General features: G+C 48.3%; 1 protein-coding gene across 2 annotated transcripts; it reads left to right on the forward strand.

Annotated features, from left to right (window-relative positions):
• Positions 1-1,717: 1,717 nt before the first annotated feature.
• Positions 1,718-14,495, forward strand: SPARC (secreted protein acidic and cysteine rich). 2 transcript variants are annotated; one of them, XM_079145455.1, is made up of 9 exons: positions 1,718-1,847; positions 3,243-3,305; positions 4,629-4,716; positions 6,143-6,264; positions 7,973-8,093; positions 9,690-9,823; positions 10,436-10,584; positions 12,725-12,873; positions 13,318-14,495. In XM_079145455.1, the coding sequence occupies exons 1-9, from the start codon at positions 1,791-1,793 to the stop codon at positions 13,344-13,346; spliced, it is 912 nt and encodes a 303-aa protein (XP_079001581.1). In that variant the 5' UTR covers positions 1,718-1,790; the 3' UTR covers positions 13,347-14,495. The 2 variants fall into 2 exon arrangements, with proteins under 2 accessions (XP_079001581.1, XP_079001582.1); XM_079145456.1 differs by having other exon boundaries at positions 1,758-1,847; positions 3,246-3,305.
• Positions 14,496-15,851: the final 1,356 nt, after the last annotated feature.

Here is a 15,851-nt window from a genome sequence, read left to right on the forward strand (position 1 = left end):
TGGACTCCTCAGAGAGTTGGGGCCATTGTGAATCAATGCCAAGCTCGAACATCAATTCCTTTGAATTTCTGTTAATTTTATTTCATGCACACCCCATAAAATAGGGGCCGAGAATTTCTCTTTGAGCCAAGACAAGGACCATTATGAAGTCCGTTCTTCCTCTGTGCATTGCTGATACCCAAATACTGTCATCCAAGGAAGGATGGGAGATGCCAGAGGAGGGAACATGTGTTAAGATCAGTTTGTGCCTGTGATGTGTGTGTGTGTGTGTGTGTGTGTGTGTGTGTGTGTGTGTGTGTTGGGGATTGAACCAGGTCTTGCTCGTGCTAAGGTAAGCGCTCTACCACTGAGCTACACCCCCAGACTTGCCTGTGATATTGCACGAGCATTTTAAGCCCAGTCCTGTACCTCAAAGTACACCTAATCGAATCCTCTTAGTTGACAGATGGAGAAACCAAGGTCTAGAGAGGACAAAGGACTTGACCAACACAGTAAGACACTATTGAGGTAGAAGAAGAACCCCTGGTATTTAATTCCCAGCTAAGAAATTCCACATGCTTGGTCAGTTGAGCCATCTTGGAGGAAGGAACTGGGGATGGTGTGTGCCGTGGGAGTTGTGGGGACAAGAGAGGGAAAAGCAGGCTATTGCTACCCTTGACTGAAAAGCTATTTGTGGGGGTGAATGGAGCAGGCTTGTTCTGGATGACAGCAGAGAGAGAGAAATGGTAGACCAGAAGATGTTTGAGGGATGCATATTTGAATCAGAATAAGGAAGAACTTTCTAAAGCACATTGGAAATGAAAGCCCATTTAGTTATCACAAGAAGTAAGATGTCCCCATCACAGACCCTCTGTTAGGGATGGTATTTTGGTATTGAATCATCAGAGGATTCTACTCCAAATCTCCTCACAGTCGTATTAGAGTCTAGAGCATTAGAGACCCAGGTCTTAGCAGTGACCTGGGCAGGCAGGGGAACTCCCTAGATCTTAACTAACACCCACTCTGCAGCACTTGAGAAGCATTTGGATGGTTTCCTTGGAGAATCCAAAGAAGGGCTGTCCTTTTTGGGTAGAAAGAGAAAAACGTGGTCATCCTCAAGTTTCCTTGGGTCACACTCAAGTGTTGTTTGTTGTTGATCTCATTGTCTCAAATTGGCAAGAGGTGGCTGTCTATTAACTTCTCCCACTGCCCAGGGGGTAGGAAGGAGACAGAGGAGGAGGAGGGGGAGGAGGAAGAGAAGAGGGGGGACAAGGAGAAACTGGAGCATTGCAAAGAAAATAATCTTAGAACATGGGGGATTGAAGGGCCCTTGCTTTAGCATTACCGAACTTGACGAATTAATTAGTCCATCACCTTGGTTGAAGTGCTTTTAAAAAAACTTAAATAAATGCATTTGTATTTATCGTTACCGTAAAAGGAAAACTGTGTGCCTTTGTCATAAATAGAAGAAAACTGTTAAAAAGGAACAAAAGGAAAACAAGAGGACTGCATTCAATCCCAGCCGTCTCGAGCTTCTGTGGAGGCGCTGAGCCAGAGAGCTGCTCTCTGTCACGAAGGAGATGAGCGTCAGACATGCCAAGGGCCTCTCAGCCCTAAGCCTAGACTTTCTCCTCATAAAATCAGAATTGAAAGAATATGGCAGGGAGCCACCTTCCTCCCCCATCTTTCACCACCATTTAACACGTAAATCTAAAATCAACCCACATCTTCCGGGACCTTCGAAGGGACTCCATCGGGACCCTCGCCTCACGGAGGTCTCACCCTCTCTTCCCTGCAGGGTTCCTAGCACCATGAGGGCCTGGATCTTCTTTCTCCTCTGCCTGGCCGGGAGGGCCTTGGCAGCTCCTGTGAGTATCTGAGGATCCTATCTCCTTGGTCTTCGCTTCCACGGCCAGCGCGAGGGTGTCGGAACCTGCCCGCCCTGGAGATTCAGAGGGGACAGGGACTCCCCCATCTCCAGTTTGTTGTCTCATTTGTAAAAAAATAATTTCATTTTTAAAAGGTCAGAAGAAAAATGGAGATGAGGACCAGCCGGGGGAGGGTCCAGAGAAGAGAGGGTTCTATGGAACTTGAAGATGGAACTCTTTAGCAGTTAGAGCTTCTGGCTGAGGATTAGGTTGCCACGGAAGTGGCCTCTTAGTCATGTGAGGAAATCTAGCAGCCAAGTTGTGAGGGGGTGACCCGGATGCTGTTAGGAGAGAATCCACTCTGAAAGGGATGGCTCTGTTTCTGAATCAGCGAGATTGGTTGCAACCAGACTCCCATCCTATTAAATGGGGCCGAGGGGAGATACAATGTGGTTTAAGACATCAAAGGCCTTAGGAAGGAGCAGAAAAGAACAGGTCCAGGATATGGGAGGTAAGAACTAACAGACAGGCTCTGGATGAATCGCTGCCTTTTAATTTTTATACCTCAGGAGAATGTGCCAAGAAAGTTAAAAAAAAAAAAAAAAAATCAAGGACACCCAGTTTGGCTCAGGTGGGTCCTGGTCCTGCTTGGCCAGGGGAGAGTGAGACAACATGTGACATCATGATTGACAGTTACTCCAAGAACCCCTTGTAGAAGGACAGGGTGGCTAATGAAAGCTAACCTGGAAGCTATCACCAGGAGAGGGAGAAGGGATGTGGGGACAGGTCAAAAGAAGCCTTTTCAACTTGTGATTTCCCCCCTCCTCTCTTCTCTAGATGGTGGGAGTGATAGAGGACCCTGATCATCTTGATCAGGCTGGTAGATTTTGACAAAAGATTTGGCATTAATTTTAGAAGTGGCCCCAACCAGTGAGGGGGGCCCACTTTGAAATGTTATTTCATCTTAAACCTCTTCCAACACTAAATTGAAACAGCAAGAAGGAATTGCTTAATAATACCAATAATAATAGTTTCATACTCTAGAGAAGATTAAATATCTGTTAAAACTCAAGGTGTTCACCGCCTTTGGGTGTCACTTTTCCCGTCTGTTAAATGAAGGGAGTTGACCAGATTCAGCGGTTTTCGAAGTTTATAGGAGTTCCAAGCAGCAGAAATACTTTTGCAAACTAAAAAGTAGGCTGGCTTAGGTACCTGGATATAAAACACATAAAAGGGAGTTGCCCTGGCGTTCCATGGCTTCTCCCGTGCTTTTCACGACCATGACAGTCCTGAGGCAGCCTTGGAAAGTTCCATGCGCTACTCTTCAAGGTCTGCCAGCTGATGTAGCTGGCCTGGGTCCTGACCCCTCTGAACCCCACTTTCTCTTTCTATCAGCAGCAGGAAGCCCTGCCCGATGAGGCAGAGGTGGTGGAGGAAACTGTGGCCGAGATGACCGAGGTATGTGGTACCCATTGCCCCTCTCTGCCCATGCCTTCCCTGGGCCACCCAGACAGGTACTGTGGGTCTCCTTGCTGGAACAGAGCATCTATCTGTCCCCTTCCTGGGGACACACACAGCATAGAGGTACACCTGTTATAGGCTGCAACTTAAGAATAGACCGATCACCACTGAGAAGTCCAAATTTGAGAGTCTTTATTAAGCCGGCCGGTTGACTATCTCACACAATGCCCCAAAAAATGGCTATTGGGAGAACAACCCTGACCACAGGATTGTAGGGGTTCTTATACCAAAAATCACATTAATCATAAGTGTCTGTTGCTATGATTCAAAATTACACATTAACATCATGAGATCATCGACAGAGGGGGAAGTGGGTCAGAATGACCCTTACCTAGGAACAAACTAAAGAATGGTTACTAACATCCACACAATCACTGTTCACATGGTACATTGTTTAGGAGCAATAGGAATCAAAAGAGAGCAATTCTTTACTACATAGGAGTTGCCATTGTGTATTATTAAACATGTCACACCAAGTAACTGATGATGGGCAGAGAGTTGGGGTGTTCCCATAGGAGAAGATTATCTCCTACATAAAATGGAGTCTCAGAGCAAAATGGAGTCTGTTTAGTAATTTCCCTTAAAGTCTGGCCTATAACATTCTCATGGAGTCAGGTCTGTCAGCCCATCACACACCCTAGCTTTTCCCAAATCCTGACGCCCTCCTGAATGCTTCCCCAATTTTCAATAGAATCCTACAGTTGGGAGGCATGATTTGGAAATTTTTAACTTTTAGTTTTTCCGCCATGATCACCCACCATCTCCCCTTGCACAAAACGGAGGAATGGGGATCTGCACAGGTGTGGCTGGCAGGGCAAGAGGGCTTGGCATCCCTAATGGCAACAGAATTCCAGAGCACTACAGAACATTTAATATAAGATTAATAAGAAGTGTTTAATAAATTAATAAGCTAATAATAAACATAAGATTAAATCTAGGACTGGGGTTGTGGCTCAGTGGTACAGTGTTTGCCTACCATGTCTAAGGCACTGAGTTCCATTCTCAGCACCACATATAAATAGGAAAATAAAATAAAGGTCCATCAACAACTAATAAAAACATTAAAAAAAAAATTGAATCTAAATTCCCAACCCTGGCATATATGTGGTGGCCTGGGCCCAGCCCACCCTTCCTTCATCTATCACTATCCCCTTGTGGGTATCTGAAGCTTCAGGCAGGCCCCCTCCATCTTCACCCCTCGCTTCCAGGTCTGGGGTGCCGGTGGGGACCCTTTGACTGATTCTCTTTCTTCCATCTCAGGTAACCGTGGGATCCAACCCTGTCCAGGTGGAAGTCGGTGAATTTGAGGATGGTGCTGAGGAAACTGCGGAGGAGGTGGTGGCTGAGAGTAGGTCCCTCTCCTGTGACTCTGCACGTCCAGTCCTCCCTTGGCTGCTTGGGCCTGGGGCCTAAGGACAGCCTACTCAAGAAAATGCAGGGTGGGGCCCTCAGTGGACCAGGGAGAAGGCCGAGTGGAGACAGCTTGGTCTTGGAGGTTGGGGATACTCTCTGGAGCGAAGTTCCCTTCAATCTGGGGAAGATCTATTTATAGCCAGACCATCTGTGCTGTGAATGGCAGGAAGGGAAGTTCCCAGCTGGGAATGGACTTCTCCCCTTACAGCTCTTTGCCCTGATTCCAAAGTTGGATTTCACATTCCCACTGGGGTCACGAGTCACGTCTGGTTCCCCAGATGGCCTGTGGCCTCTGCCTCAGCCTACACCCCTGCGTAGGGCCATATCTGAAGATAGAGACTGGGAGCTGTCAGACTTTATTACCTTAACTGATTGTCACTCGGCCCAAGAAAATAAGGCCCTGAGGAAATGAAAACAGACGTAAGTCATAATGTTACCCATGGAGTTAGTGCCTTAGGGAGAGAAAGGACCAATGGCCCTCAGGCTTCAGTGCTCAGGCTGGGGTATCTGTACCCCAGGAGTCAAGAACATGGACTCTGGAAATGATCCATCCAAGGTTTGAATCTAGACTTCTCTAGGACAGCTTGCCAGCTCCTCTGAACCTCACTTTGCTCATCTCTGTTATGGGAATGATAAAGTCGCTAGACCCTCATCCTGGGCCCATTGGGAGGGGAATGAGCCAAAGCGTTAGAGAACTTGATCCTGTGCCTATAGAGTGGATATCCAATAAGGGATGATTATAATATCCACAATTAAGTGTCATGAGCAAATGGCTAGATGAAGCTCTTATCCTGAGGGGATAAATAATGGGTGTTTGAATGGAGCTGGGCACAGAGTTGTTGTTGGAGCAGAAGGGTGTCTCCTGAGTCATGTTCCTTCCCTCTCCACGCCTACCTCATCCGGTGTTTACAGACACAGCTGGCTCTATTGTCTCAGCCCCTTCTCCCTTTTCCTTAATAGACCCTTAAGTCTGTTTTGTGGGACTCGCAGCTCCCTGGCGCCATGACTATAGCTGACTTGCTAAGCCATTCGGGGAAAAATCTCTTCTACATTCCAGAAATGCCTCTCTGTGATGGTTCAGCTGAAAATTGAGACCACAATTCTTGGTTGTTTCAGTGTCAGGGGAGGCATCTGGCATCCAGTGTTTCTGAGACCCGAATTGAGCCTCCAGACCCCTAAAAGTACCGGTCCTCATTCTCAAACTGAGCCATCTGCTCCCCTAAATGCTGATTGCCAGTCGAAGAGCAGGGAGAACTTGGAGACACTCAAAGCCCAGAATGGGGACCCAGAGCTTCGCCAGGATCAACCTGGGGAGAACATGATAACCAGTGGTGCTAACTCTGTGCCCTTTTGCCTACCAGACCCCTGCCAGAACCACCACTGCAAACACGGCAAGGTGTGCGAGCTGGATGAGAACAACACCCCCATGTGCGTGTGCCAGGACCCCACCAGCTGCCCCGCCCCTATTGGCGAGTTTGAGAAGGTAAGGGCCAGGGGACTAGGTCCCTCAGCACTCGGAGGGTCCGCCCGGAAAACCATGGGCTTGGTGGTTCTACGGGGCAACTCCAGTCTCGGGAGTCCCTTCGTTAGTTCCACTCACAGCAGAAAAGTGGAGCTGAGTCAGAGGAGAGGCTCTTCCACTACCAGAGACAATTTCATGAGCACCATGGTGTTCCTAGCTCTGTGCTGGGCTGGCACACACACTCTTAGGACTCCAGAATTCCAAACGCTATGCCTGACTCAATATATGAGAATAAGTCCTGTGTAGCTTAGGGGAGCATCATGTCTAAAAATGTTGCTTCTGGAGCCAGATTAAAGGCTGACTTCAAGCCTCATCTCCATCACTTGTTAGCTATAAGATCTTAGCCAAGTTGCTGAGTCTTTCACAAATCTCAGTTTTCTCATGTCTAAAGAGGGGATAGGAATAGTCCTTGACTCTTAGGGCTGTTGTGTGGCCTTGAAAGACAATGCCCAGAATAAATATCCCATAAGTGCTATTTATTATTTTTTTTACTTATGATCTCTCAAACCGACCATTCAGTCTCCAGTATCTATCCATCCATTCATCCAAATCAACATATTTTGAAAACCACTCATGTCAACCAGTGTGCTAGTGGTAACCTAGTTCAGGGCAGCAAATGTGGTGCCAGCATTATTCCCTAGCTTCTTCTTCAAGACCTCATAACCTTGGGCTCCATGTTTGAGCATCATTGGTAATTCTTCTCTCCTCCCAATTTCCATCTCCACATCCCACGGATCACCAATGCCCAGCAATACCCCTCTGTACCATAAGGTGCCCCTCCTTCTGACACAGTGACTTTCTGACTCTCATCTGGCTGAGCCCTCAGCATCTCTGCTTGGCCACCCCTATGATCAGAGGTTCACCATGGAGACTCAAGGGATTCACACGCAGGTGTACCCACAGCTATGATCTATGACAGTGACGTGTTAAGGATATAGCTGGAACCTAAGGGGAAAACACCCAGACAGATTAAATGATCCACGCGGAGGCTTGTGTATTCTCTTCCTCCCTGGAGGGGTCACACAGAGCTCACTCTTATCCCAGCTACAAAAATGCAGACACATGTGGGATGTTTCTGCCCAAAGAAACCCACCAGAGACTCAGCACCCAAAGTTTTAATGGGGGATGATCATCTAGGCATCCTCTGCCTAGCATGTACCAAAATTCCAGACTCCCAGAGGAGAGCAGATGTTCAAAATAAAGCGAAGTGTGTGTTCAAGCAGACTAGGTAGAATGAGCCACCCTATCAGTTAGGGAAAGACTTGTAACTGTGCAGGGACCTGTTCACCAGCCAGGTTCTCTGACATTAGCCAAAGGCCAACCGCACAAGCAGTTCTTCCTAAGGACGGCAATCTCAGTTCTCTCATGTTCGTTCTTGTCTTTTTCCTGTCCCCATCTTTAGATGGTCATTCAAGAGTCCTCCCAGGTCTCAGTCCTGGCTCAGCTGTGCCTTTGCTCTGAGGCCATCAGTGGCTCTCAGCATGGGCTGAACTTTGGCCTGGGAGCCTAAAGAGTAGGCTCTTGTACCAGCCCCACCACCAACTCCCTGCGTGATCTTGGGCTAATCACATTCCCTGCTTGGCCCTCAGTGTCCCATCTCTGAAACCAGCCACTGTGGGCTAGCAAAGGGCCTTGGGAATGAGGAAGGGGCTCTGTGCTTGGCCAACAGGTGTGCAGCAATGACAACAAGACCTTCGACTCTTCCTGCCACTTCTTTGCCACAAAGTGCACCCTGGAGGGCACCAAGAAGGGCCACAAGCTCCACCTGGACTACATCGGGCCTTGCAAATGTGAGTCTTTCCTTGGGGCCTTCGGCCTTCCATCTTAGGGAGAGAACTCTGGCCCTGGCAGATGCTGGCTCTACCACCCCTATGCTGTGTGTGGTCTTGAGCAAATCTCTTCTCGCTTCTGAGCCTCAGGGTTCCCATTTATAAAATGAGATGATGGTCTGTGGGTTGGGTCCTCTCAGCTCTGAATTCAGGACATATCCCAGGAAAGAAAGAAGACATTGTGAAAACACAAGATCAGGGAGGATGTTGGGAGCCTCCCACGAGCACCCAGGACAACTGCGATTCTTTTCTCTAATGATGAGGAAGCTCTTGTAGAAGGCTAAGTCAAACCTATCCTGCTTCAATACCGTAAAGCAAAAATGACGTTTGACCTGGGCCTACAAAGTATTTTTTAAATATTTGAATCGGAGTGTTTTAATCTAGGAGCATACCTGTCAGTTTCTTTTAAACTCTGGTCCTCCATATTGTCATATCCTTGGCCCTATTCACCATTGTATTCCTTTCTGCCTTCTTAAGATACATAATGACCACCCTCTTCTGGAAACTAGGGAGTGAGACATTTGGGGGACAGGATGCCAGGGTGTCCTCGGCCCTTTGTTAGTGTTCCCAGCTGCAAGTCCATCTGGCCCATCATTTGAGACACCTTGGTACTTGTTCCCTACAAGATGACATCCCCATCGCAACTCCAGTGCCTTCTGGTACAGGTGGCATTAGGAGAAGTGCCAGACCCAGACAGGCAGAGGACAGGCAGGGAAGAAGTTTCTCCTTGTGGTTAGCTCTGTGCTGCTAATTACAGGGCCAGGGTGTGAAATGGGAAGGTATAAAATGGGAGGAAATGTTGGGAAATTCTTGGGCAGTGAGGTGTGGAGCCTTTACCCTGTGGCTCTTGCTGTTCTCACTCCTACTCTTAGTGATTCTGTCACACATGTCCTCCACTGTCCAGCTGATAGCCATCTAACTCATCAAGAGCTCTCCATTAGTCCAAAAGGGAGGGAGAAACAGACACAGCTACACTGTCCTAGATGCTGTGCGAGGCTCTGATAAATGCGGCCTGGGTAAGTCCCTTCCTCCACACTGACCTCCAAAAAGTCCAACAAGAGGGTAGACTTGGATGAAATCTCCAGGTCTGACCTCTGAGATTCTAAGTTCCAAAGGCCAGGATGGAGTCATTATCTCTGAGAAAGTTCTGGTGGCTAAGCATTCCTGATTCCTCTGCCCCCAATTCCTGCCAAGCTTATTCCCCAGCCTCCTGTCTTCAATCACTTCCTGGCATTTGACATAGTGCAGACTCAGCCTCTGCAAGTCTCACACCCAAGGTCTCACCCAGGAAGGTACAGCAGCTACCAGGGTGACATTGACCCCAGAAGTTCAAGGTCAAGGAGGCAGCAGACATGACTTTGCACATCCCCATTTTCAGAGCATTCTCCCCACACAGTCTTCTGGGAAGAAGCTGCTCAGAGTTGAGCATAGGGTCAAGTCACAGAGTGAAGTGGCTGTTGGAATCAGGCACAGGGTGTGGGGTGGCCTGGGCAGCATGTTGGCTTCAGACAGGGAGAGTCCAGGTCTGGGCTGACCACCATGTGTTCTGGATCCTAGACATCCCCCCCTGCCTGGACTCTGAGCTGACTGAATTCCCCCTGCGCATGCGTGACTGGCTCAAGAATGTCCTGGTCACCCTGTATGAGAGGGACGAAGACAACAACCTTCTGACCGAGAAGCAGAAGCTGCGAGTAAGTAGACTCTTTCTTGCCTGGCCCTGCGGGCCCTGGGTTGGCTGAGATCCAGTCCTGTCCCTAGAACTAGGCGCTCTCTCAAGCCTGCATCCTGCCCTGGAGAGCACATTGTCCCTGGGCACCAGGGTATGTTGTTCTCCTTGCTGCCTTTGGAGGCTCACAGACATCAGAGAAGCCCTGTAGTAAGATATCCACTCACTTTTGTTTAGCCCAGCATTAAACAAAAGAGACGACCATGCTAGTCCTTCTTCCTTCTGAGTTTGTGGATCTTTAACGGGCCTACTGAGCACCCCAAGATGTTGATGAAATGCAAACTGCTCAGCTTCCCCTTAGCCTAGCGAATCTGTTTCTCTATGAAGCAAGGCCCAGGAAGCTGCATGTAAGCACATTCTCCAGGTGACTCTTCTGTGGGTGGCTCTGTGAAGACACTTTCAGAGCGTCCCAGCCTGACCTTCTGTGAGTGAGGTGCTGGTTCCTGCCAAGGCCACTTCCTTCTTGTTACTTCAACCTTTGGTCTCGGCTGGTCCCTGTCTGCTCTGGCCTCCTGTCAGAGGTAGGAAGAGCCCTGGTGGGTGGACCCTTTGTCACCCTGTGTCTCTGCCCCCGCAGGTGAAGAAGATCCATGAGAACGAGAAGCGTCTGGAGGCCGGTGACCACCCTGTGGAGCTGCTGGCCCGGGACTTCGAGAAGAACTACAACATGTACATCTTCCCTGTGCACTGGCAGTTCGGCCAGCTGGACCAGCACCCCATTGATGGGTAAGACCCCAGGCCCTCAGGACCACAGGGGCTGGCTCTGGCTTGGTCCTGGAGAAGATGGAGTCATGGGTCAAGGCTGGTGGGTTCACTAGACATGGCCAGAAAGCCTCTCAGCAAACTCCACTGTTCCCAGCCTCAGGCCTCACCATTTGTCTGGGGGGTTGGAGCAGAAGGAAGAGCCATTTGGAGAAAGGATTCAGATTTGGGAAGAAGAAAGCTACCAGACACTCTTGGGCAGAGGTGCAAGTGGGCAGGAACTGAAAATACCTCCTTAACTCTGAGAGTGTTGGGACTTGGGTACTTACCGGCTGAGGGAGAGTGCTTTAGGAAGGAGTACCAGACTCCAAGGAGTGCATGTTCCCATCCTTTGACAGAACACCTGGGAGCAGAACTATTGTCCAGCAGAGATGCAACCCCATCCTGAGACCTAGTCTCAGCAGAGCCTGGAAGTTCCTATAAAATTCAGAGTCCGTTCCGACTACATTGCTTGTCTGTGGCTTGAGGTCACCTGCCCCTTGTCCAAATGACTTATGCAGCAGAATAGGCGGGCAGCTGGGCGGTTATCAGGTATACATTGTCTGTTCTGCACCTAGTACCGTCCCAGGCAGGGAATTTAGGTGCTGAGATCAGTCTCTGTTCTCACTCCTGATACCATCCTCCAGTCTTCTCATTGGAAATGAGAGCAAGCAACCTGCTCAGCCCAAAGAAAAAACCCTCCCCCTCCTTCTTGGAGTCCTTTCACCCTTTTCTTTGATTGTGAGAAGCAGATGTCATACACTGGGAACAGGTGGGCCACTCTGTTCGGATGCTGCACCCTGGGACACTCATCTCTGGAGGCTCACTGCTAGCCCTTTGTCTGGCCCGTGTGTGGGGATCATGCTCACCCTGTGGTCCATCCTGGGTGGCTGGGTTCTCCTGGCTCTGGGAAGCTCCCAGCTACTTCTCTCTCAGGCTCTTGACATGGCGGGGATCCAACTGAGTCACTCACTGTGGTGAAGAGGGGGAAAGTCATAGGGGACCATCTGGAGCTCAGGCTGAGCCATTGGATCCCAGGACAGCAACTAAAACTGGAGAGATGGGGCTGCAGGAAACATGCATCTGGAGTTGCGCTGTAGCCTGAGCTAGGGGAGCCACCTCCTTCTCTTCTTGTCCTCGAGCTGTGGGTGGATTTGCCTATGTCCCTACCCCTCCCTTAACTTCAGATTCCCCACCAGTGCAGTGAAGCAGGGTGAGATCGGAAAGTGTTTCTTCAAACATCCTGTGAGTCCTTCCATGAGCTGCATGGGCTGTGAGGTCTGGTTAGAGGGAAAAATATATTTGGAGACACAAAGTTGCCTGGAGTCCCTTGAGGGGAAGAGTGACTTGGGACAAACTATTAAGGGCTCTGTTAAAAAAAGAAAAAAAATCACACGTGTTCTGGAGTCCACAGCTAGCAGGAAGAAGAGGGATGGAAGATGGTGGGAGACAAATCAGAAGAGCCTTCCCAGAAGGCTTTGTATGCTATGCAAAATAAACTTTACCAAGTCAGAGTTTCCATGGACCCTCACTGCCCATCCCAGCCCTAGAAGTCAGCACTGTCACCGGTTTGATGTGGCTCTTTTTAGACCCTTTCCTAGGCATTTGCAGCTATATAAATGTGTGTTCACAGAAAAGCTACTGTGCTGTTTCATACCAGTTTCTGATCTATCAGTAGTAGAAGTGCTGGATATTTTGATTTTTTTTGTTTGTTTCTGTACCCCAACTCTTGGCCAATTAGTTAAGTGCGTCAAGACACCTCTATTACGGAGCCCAGGAAACCTCAGACATGAAAGGGCCCTTAGAAATTATGGTCGCTTCTCCCCGTCCGTCAAGGAGTGGGGAGTGCTGGGCTCTGAGGACCACCACAAAACCATGGCAGAGGGCTGGGGAGATAGCTCAGTTGGTAGAGTTCTTGTCTTGCAAGCACAAGGCCCTGGGTTCAATCCCCAGCACCACAAACAAAACAAAACAAAACAAAACAAAACCATGGCAGAGCGGGGGTTAAACCTGGGATCCAGCCCCAACAGGTCTCTCTCCCTGTGCTGTAGGGCAGGTCCACTCCCTAGACACCTCCTGTGCTGGGGCTTGCCAGCGCTCAGTCCTCCCCGCCCCTCTCCTGCAGGTACCTGTCCCACACGGAGCTGGCCCCCCTGCGTGCGCCCCTCATCCCCATGGAGCACTGCACCACCCGCTTTTTTGAGACCTGTGACCTGGACAATGACAAGTACATCGCCCTGGACGAATGGGCCGGCTGCTTCGGCATCAAGGAGCGTGAGTGTCCCCCCACCTGCCGTCCCCCACCTCTCTGCTGGCTGCCTGTGTGCCCATTCTCTGCTGCCTCTACTCTCTGCCTATTTCACCTCTGTGCTGTCCCCACCTGGGTGGGCCTTGCTCTCTCAGGCATCTTCTGGATCCTTCTCTGTCCATCTGAAGGTCTCTTTCTCTTTCCTTTTCCCTACCTCAAGCGTGAGCCAAGCATTATTCTGGGAACTGGCAGGCTATGGAGAGGAAACAGGAAGTGTAACTTGGCAGAGTGTGTAAGAGACTGGGACAGGCAGAGACAGGGGCAAGGTTCTTCCGTTACCAACATCCTGGGGACCTTGGCCTTGGCCCGGCCTCCATGTTTCTGGGATGGGTGGGAATCCAACCATCCCCCAGGGAGCGCATCTCATCCACACAGGGCCTCATTGTAAACTCTCTTTTCTTGCTTTGCAGAGGATATCGACAAGGATCTTGTCATCTAAATCCATGCCTCCTTCTGCAGAACCGGATTCTCTCTCTTTGATCTTCCCGGTCCTGTTTCCCCCAATGTTTAAAATGTTTGGATGGTTTGTTGTTCTGCCTGGGGATAAGGTGCTAACATAGATCTAAATGAATACATTAACGGTGCTAAAAATGGAAGTGGTAACCCAAGTCATGACATTCTTGCTTGTCACTCAACGGGCTTGCCCATTCGTGGCCCCATCTTCTCTTGCCATTTATACCATGGCCGTGGTCTTGCTGGCCGTGGTGGAAACTGACCTGCTCAAGTCTACCTTAGACACACATTGCATTTTCAGATTTTCTATTTTTTTCTGCTTGAAACTAATACTCACCGAGTCAGACTTTATGTTAATTTTATTTCAGGGTATTGAGTTGGCTGCAGGGGGTCTTCCCCAGGTGGCCTGGAAGTGGGGGAAGGGAAGTAACAGACACATGATGTTGGCAAGGCCAGAAATTCTGGGAAGGGTGGAGGGAGAGGTCCCTGTGGACCCATAAACCAGAACCTTAGATAGCAAGTCTTTTTTTGCCTGGGGCTGTGACTGAAAGATTCTGGGGCCACGTTCTAAAAATACGTGAACTCTCAGAGAAGCCCATTTTCTTCTTCGCCCTGTGGTCTAATCTCTTTGCAAATCAGGCTATTTGTTTGAACTTTTGGGAGCCCTGGGCCATCGTTGCTTTGAGGGAATGGATCAGCACATCCTCAAAGGACTTCTTCCCTCCTAACTTCTTTCGGAGATTCTGGGCTTTTTTGTTTGTTTGTTTTGTTTTTCAGGGGGCTCCAGGGAATGGGAGGCCATTTCAGGCAGGAAAGACAAAATCAAGAGTGAGACATAGAAAGTTGTAAAGCAGAAGTAGTGGAGTGGGTGAATTGGTTGTATTTTTTTTTTTCCACAGTTAGATGACTGTCATAAGTTGCTAGCACGTTCTTCCTTTTTCTTTCCCCTTTGCATTTTCTATTAATCAAGAGAAACTTCAAAGTCAATGGGATGGTAAGATCTCACAGGCTGAGAACTCGTTCACCTCCAAGCATTTCATGAGAAAGCTGCTTCTTATTAATCGTGCAAGCTCTCACTGTGATGTGAAGAGTTTGACAAATCTTTCGAAATAAAAAGTAATGACTTAGAAACTGCCTTCCTGGGTGATTTTGCAATGTGTCTTCATCTTATGCACTTTATTACCCTGACACACCAACAGGTGGGCACATGTATTTACACAAAACCACACGAAAGCAAACACACCACCATGTTTTTGGATGCACACTTGCACACACTCTTATTTATACATAGGAAATGTATGGTTCCTGTGAGCACTTATTTATTTATGTATTTTTGGGGTACTGGGGATTGAACCCAAGGATGCTTAACAACTAAGCCACATCTCCAGTCTGTTTTATTTTTTATTTTTGAGACAGGGTCTTGCTAAGTTGCTTAGAGTCTCACTAAGTTGCTGAGACTGGCTTTGAACTTGAGATCCTCCTGCCTCAGCCTCCTGAGCTGCTGGGATTACAGGTGTGTGCCACCATGCCTGTGTGAGCACTAATTTAACTAACTCTTCAGTTGAATGACATCTGGTTTGACTCTTTTTCATTATTGCAATTCATTATCAACACCAGGCTGAGCAATTATCTCCTTACATTAATCATATATTTGTTCATTCATTCAACAAATATTTACCATGTGTCCATTCTATACCAGGTTCCATGCCAGACAGCAGGAATACAGTTGTGTCCTAGCAGACAAAGCCTTTGTTCTTTTGGAGTTTATGGTCCCTGGAAGGATACACAAAATAATTGCGCCAACTAAATACAAATTTCAAGACGTCATGGGTACAGTGAAGGAAGAGTCTGAGCATGAGCGTGTCTCACAGGAGAACAGCATCCTAGCAGTAGTCTAGCATTACTCTGGTATTATTCTATTATCTGTTATGTCATTCATTAGAACTAGTTATTACCTTAGTTATAGTAGATGTATCTACTGTTACTTTTCTACAATTATTCAAGTGTTGCACTAGTCATGTATGAGTAGATCTAAATTTAAAATTCAGTTTCTCTGGGGCCTGGGACGTGGCTCAGGGGTAGAGTGCCTGTCTAGCATGTACGAGACTCTAGGATCCATCTCCAGTACTGAAAATAAACATAAAAATTCAGTTTCTTAGTCCACTAGCCACATTTTCAGTGCTTGACAGCCATGCCTGACTGGTGGCTACCCGATACAAAAAGGAAGATCTAGAACACTTCCATCATCCAGGAAGGTTCCATTGGACAGCGCTGTTCTAGCTCATCAGAAGTCCACAGAACACTTTCCACAGTTTGCGTGTTCATCACACTGCTTACTAGTGTGATATTTCAGTTCCAAGATTCTCCATAGAGACGGAGACACAGGCACCAAAAACATGCTCAACTGCGATGGGCCACATAGTTGGGTCTTAGAACAACTTAGAAGTTGTTCCCCCTACCTTATTTCAAATTATTTAAAGTTTATTAAAGT

The sequence above is a fragment of the Sciurus vulgaris genome (genome assembly GCF_902686455.1).
Source record: "Sciurus vulgaris genome assembly, chromosome: 6".
Classification (NCBI taxonomy): domain Eukaryota; kingdom Metazoa; phylum Chordata; class Mammalia; order Rodentia; family Sciuridae; genus Sciurus; species Sciurus vulgaris.

Coding starts and splice junctions, on each gene's coding strand:
- SPARC (XM_079145455.1), top strand. CDS start 1,791: ATGAGGGCCTGGATCTTCTTTCTCCTCTGCCTGGCCGGGAGGGCCTTG. Junction 3,306..4,628: donor CTGTGGCCGAGATGACCGAG/GTATGTGGTACC, acceptor CTTCCATCTCAG/GTAACCGTGGGATCCAACCC. Junction 10,585..12,724: donor GACCAGCACCCCATTGATGG/GTAAGACCCCAG, acceptor CCTCTCCTGCAG/GTACCTGTCCCACACGGAGC.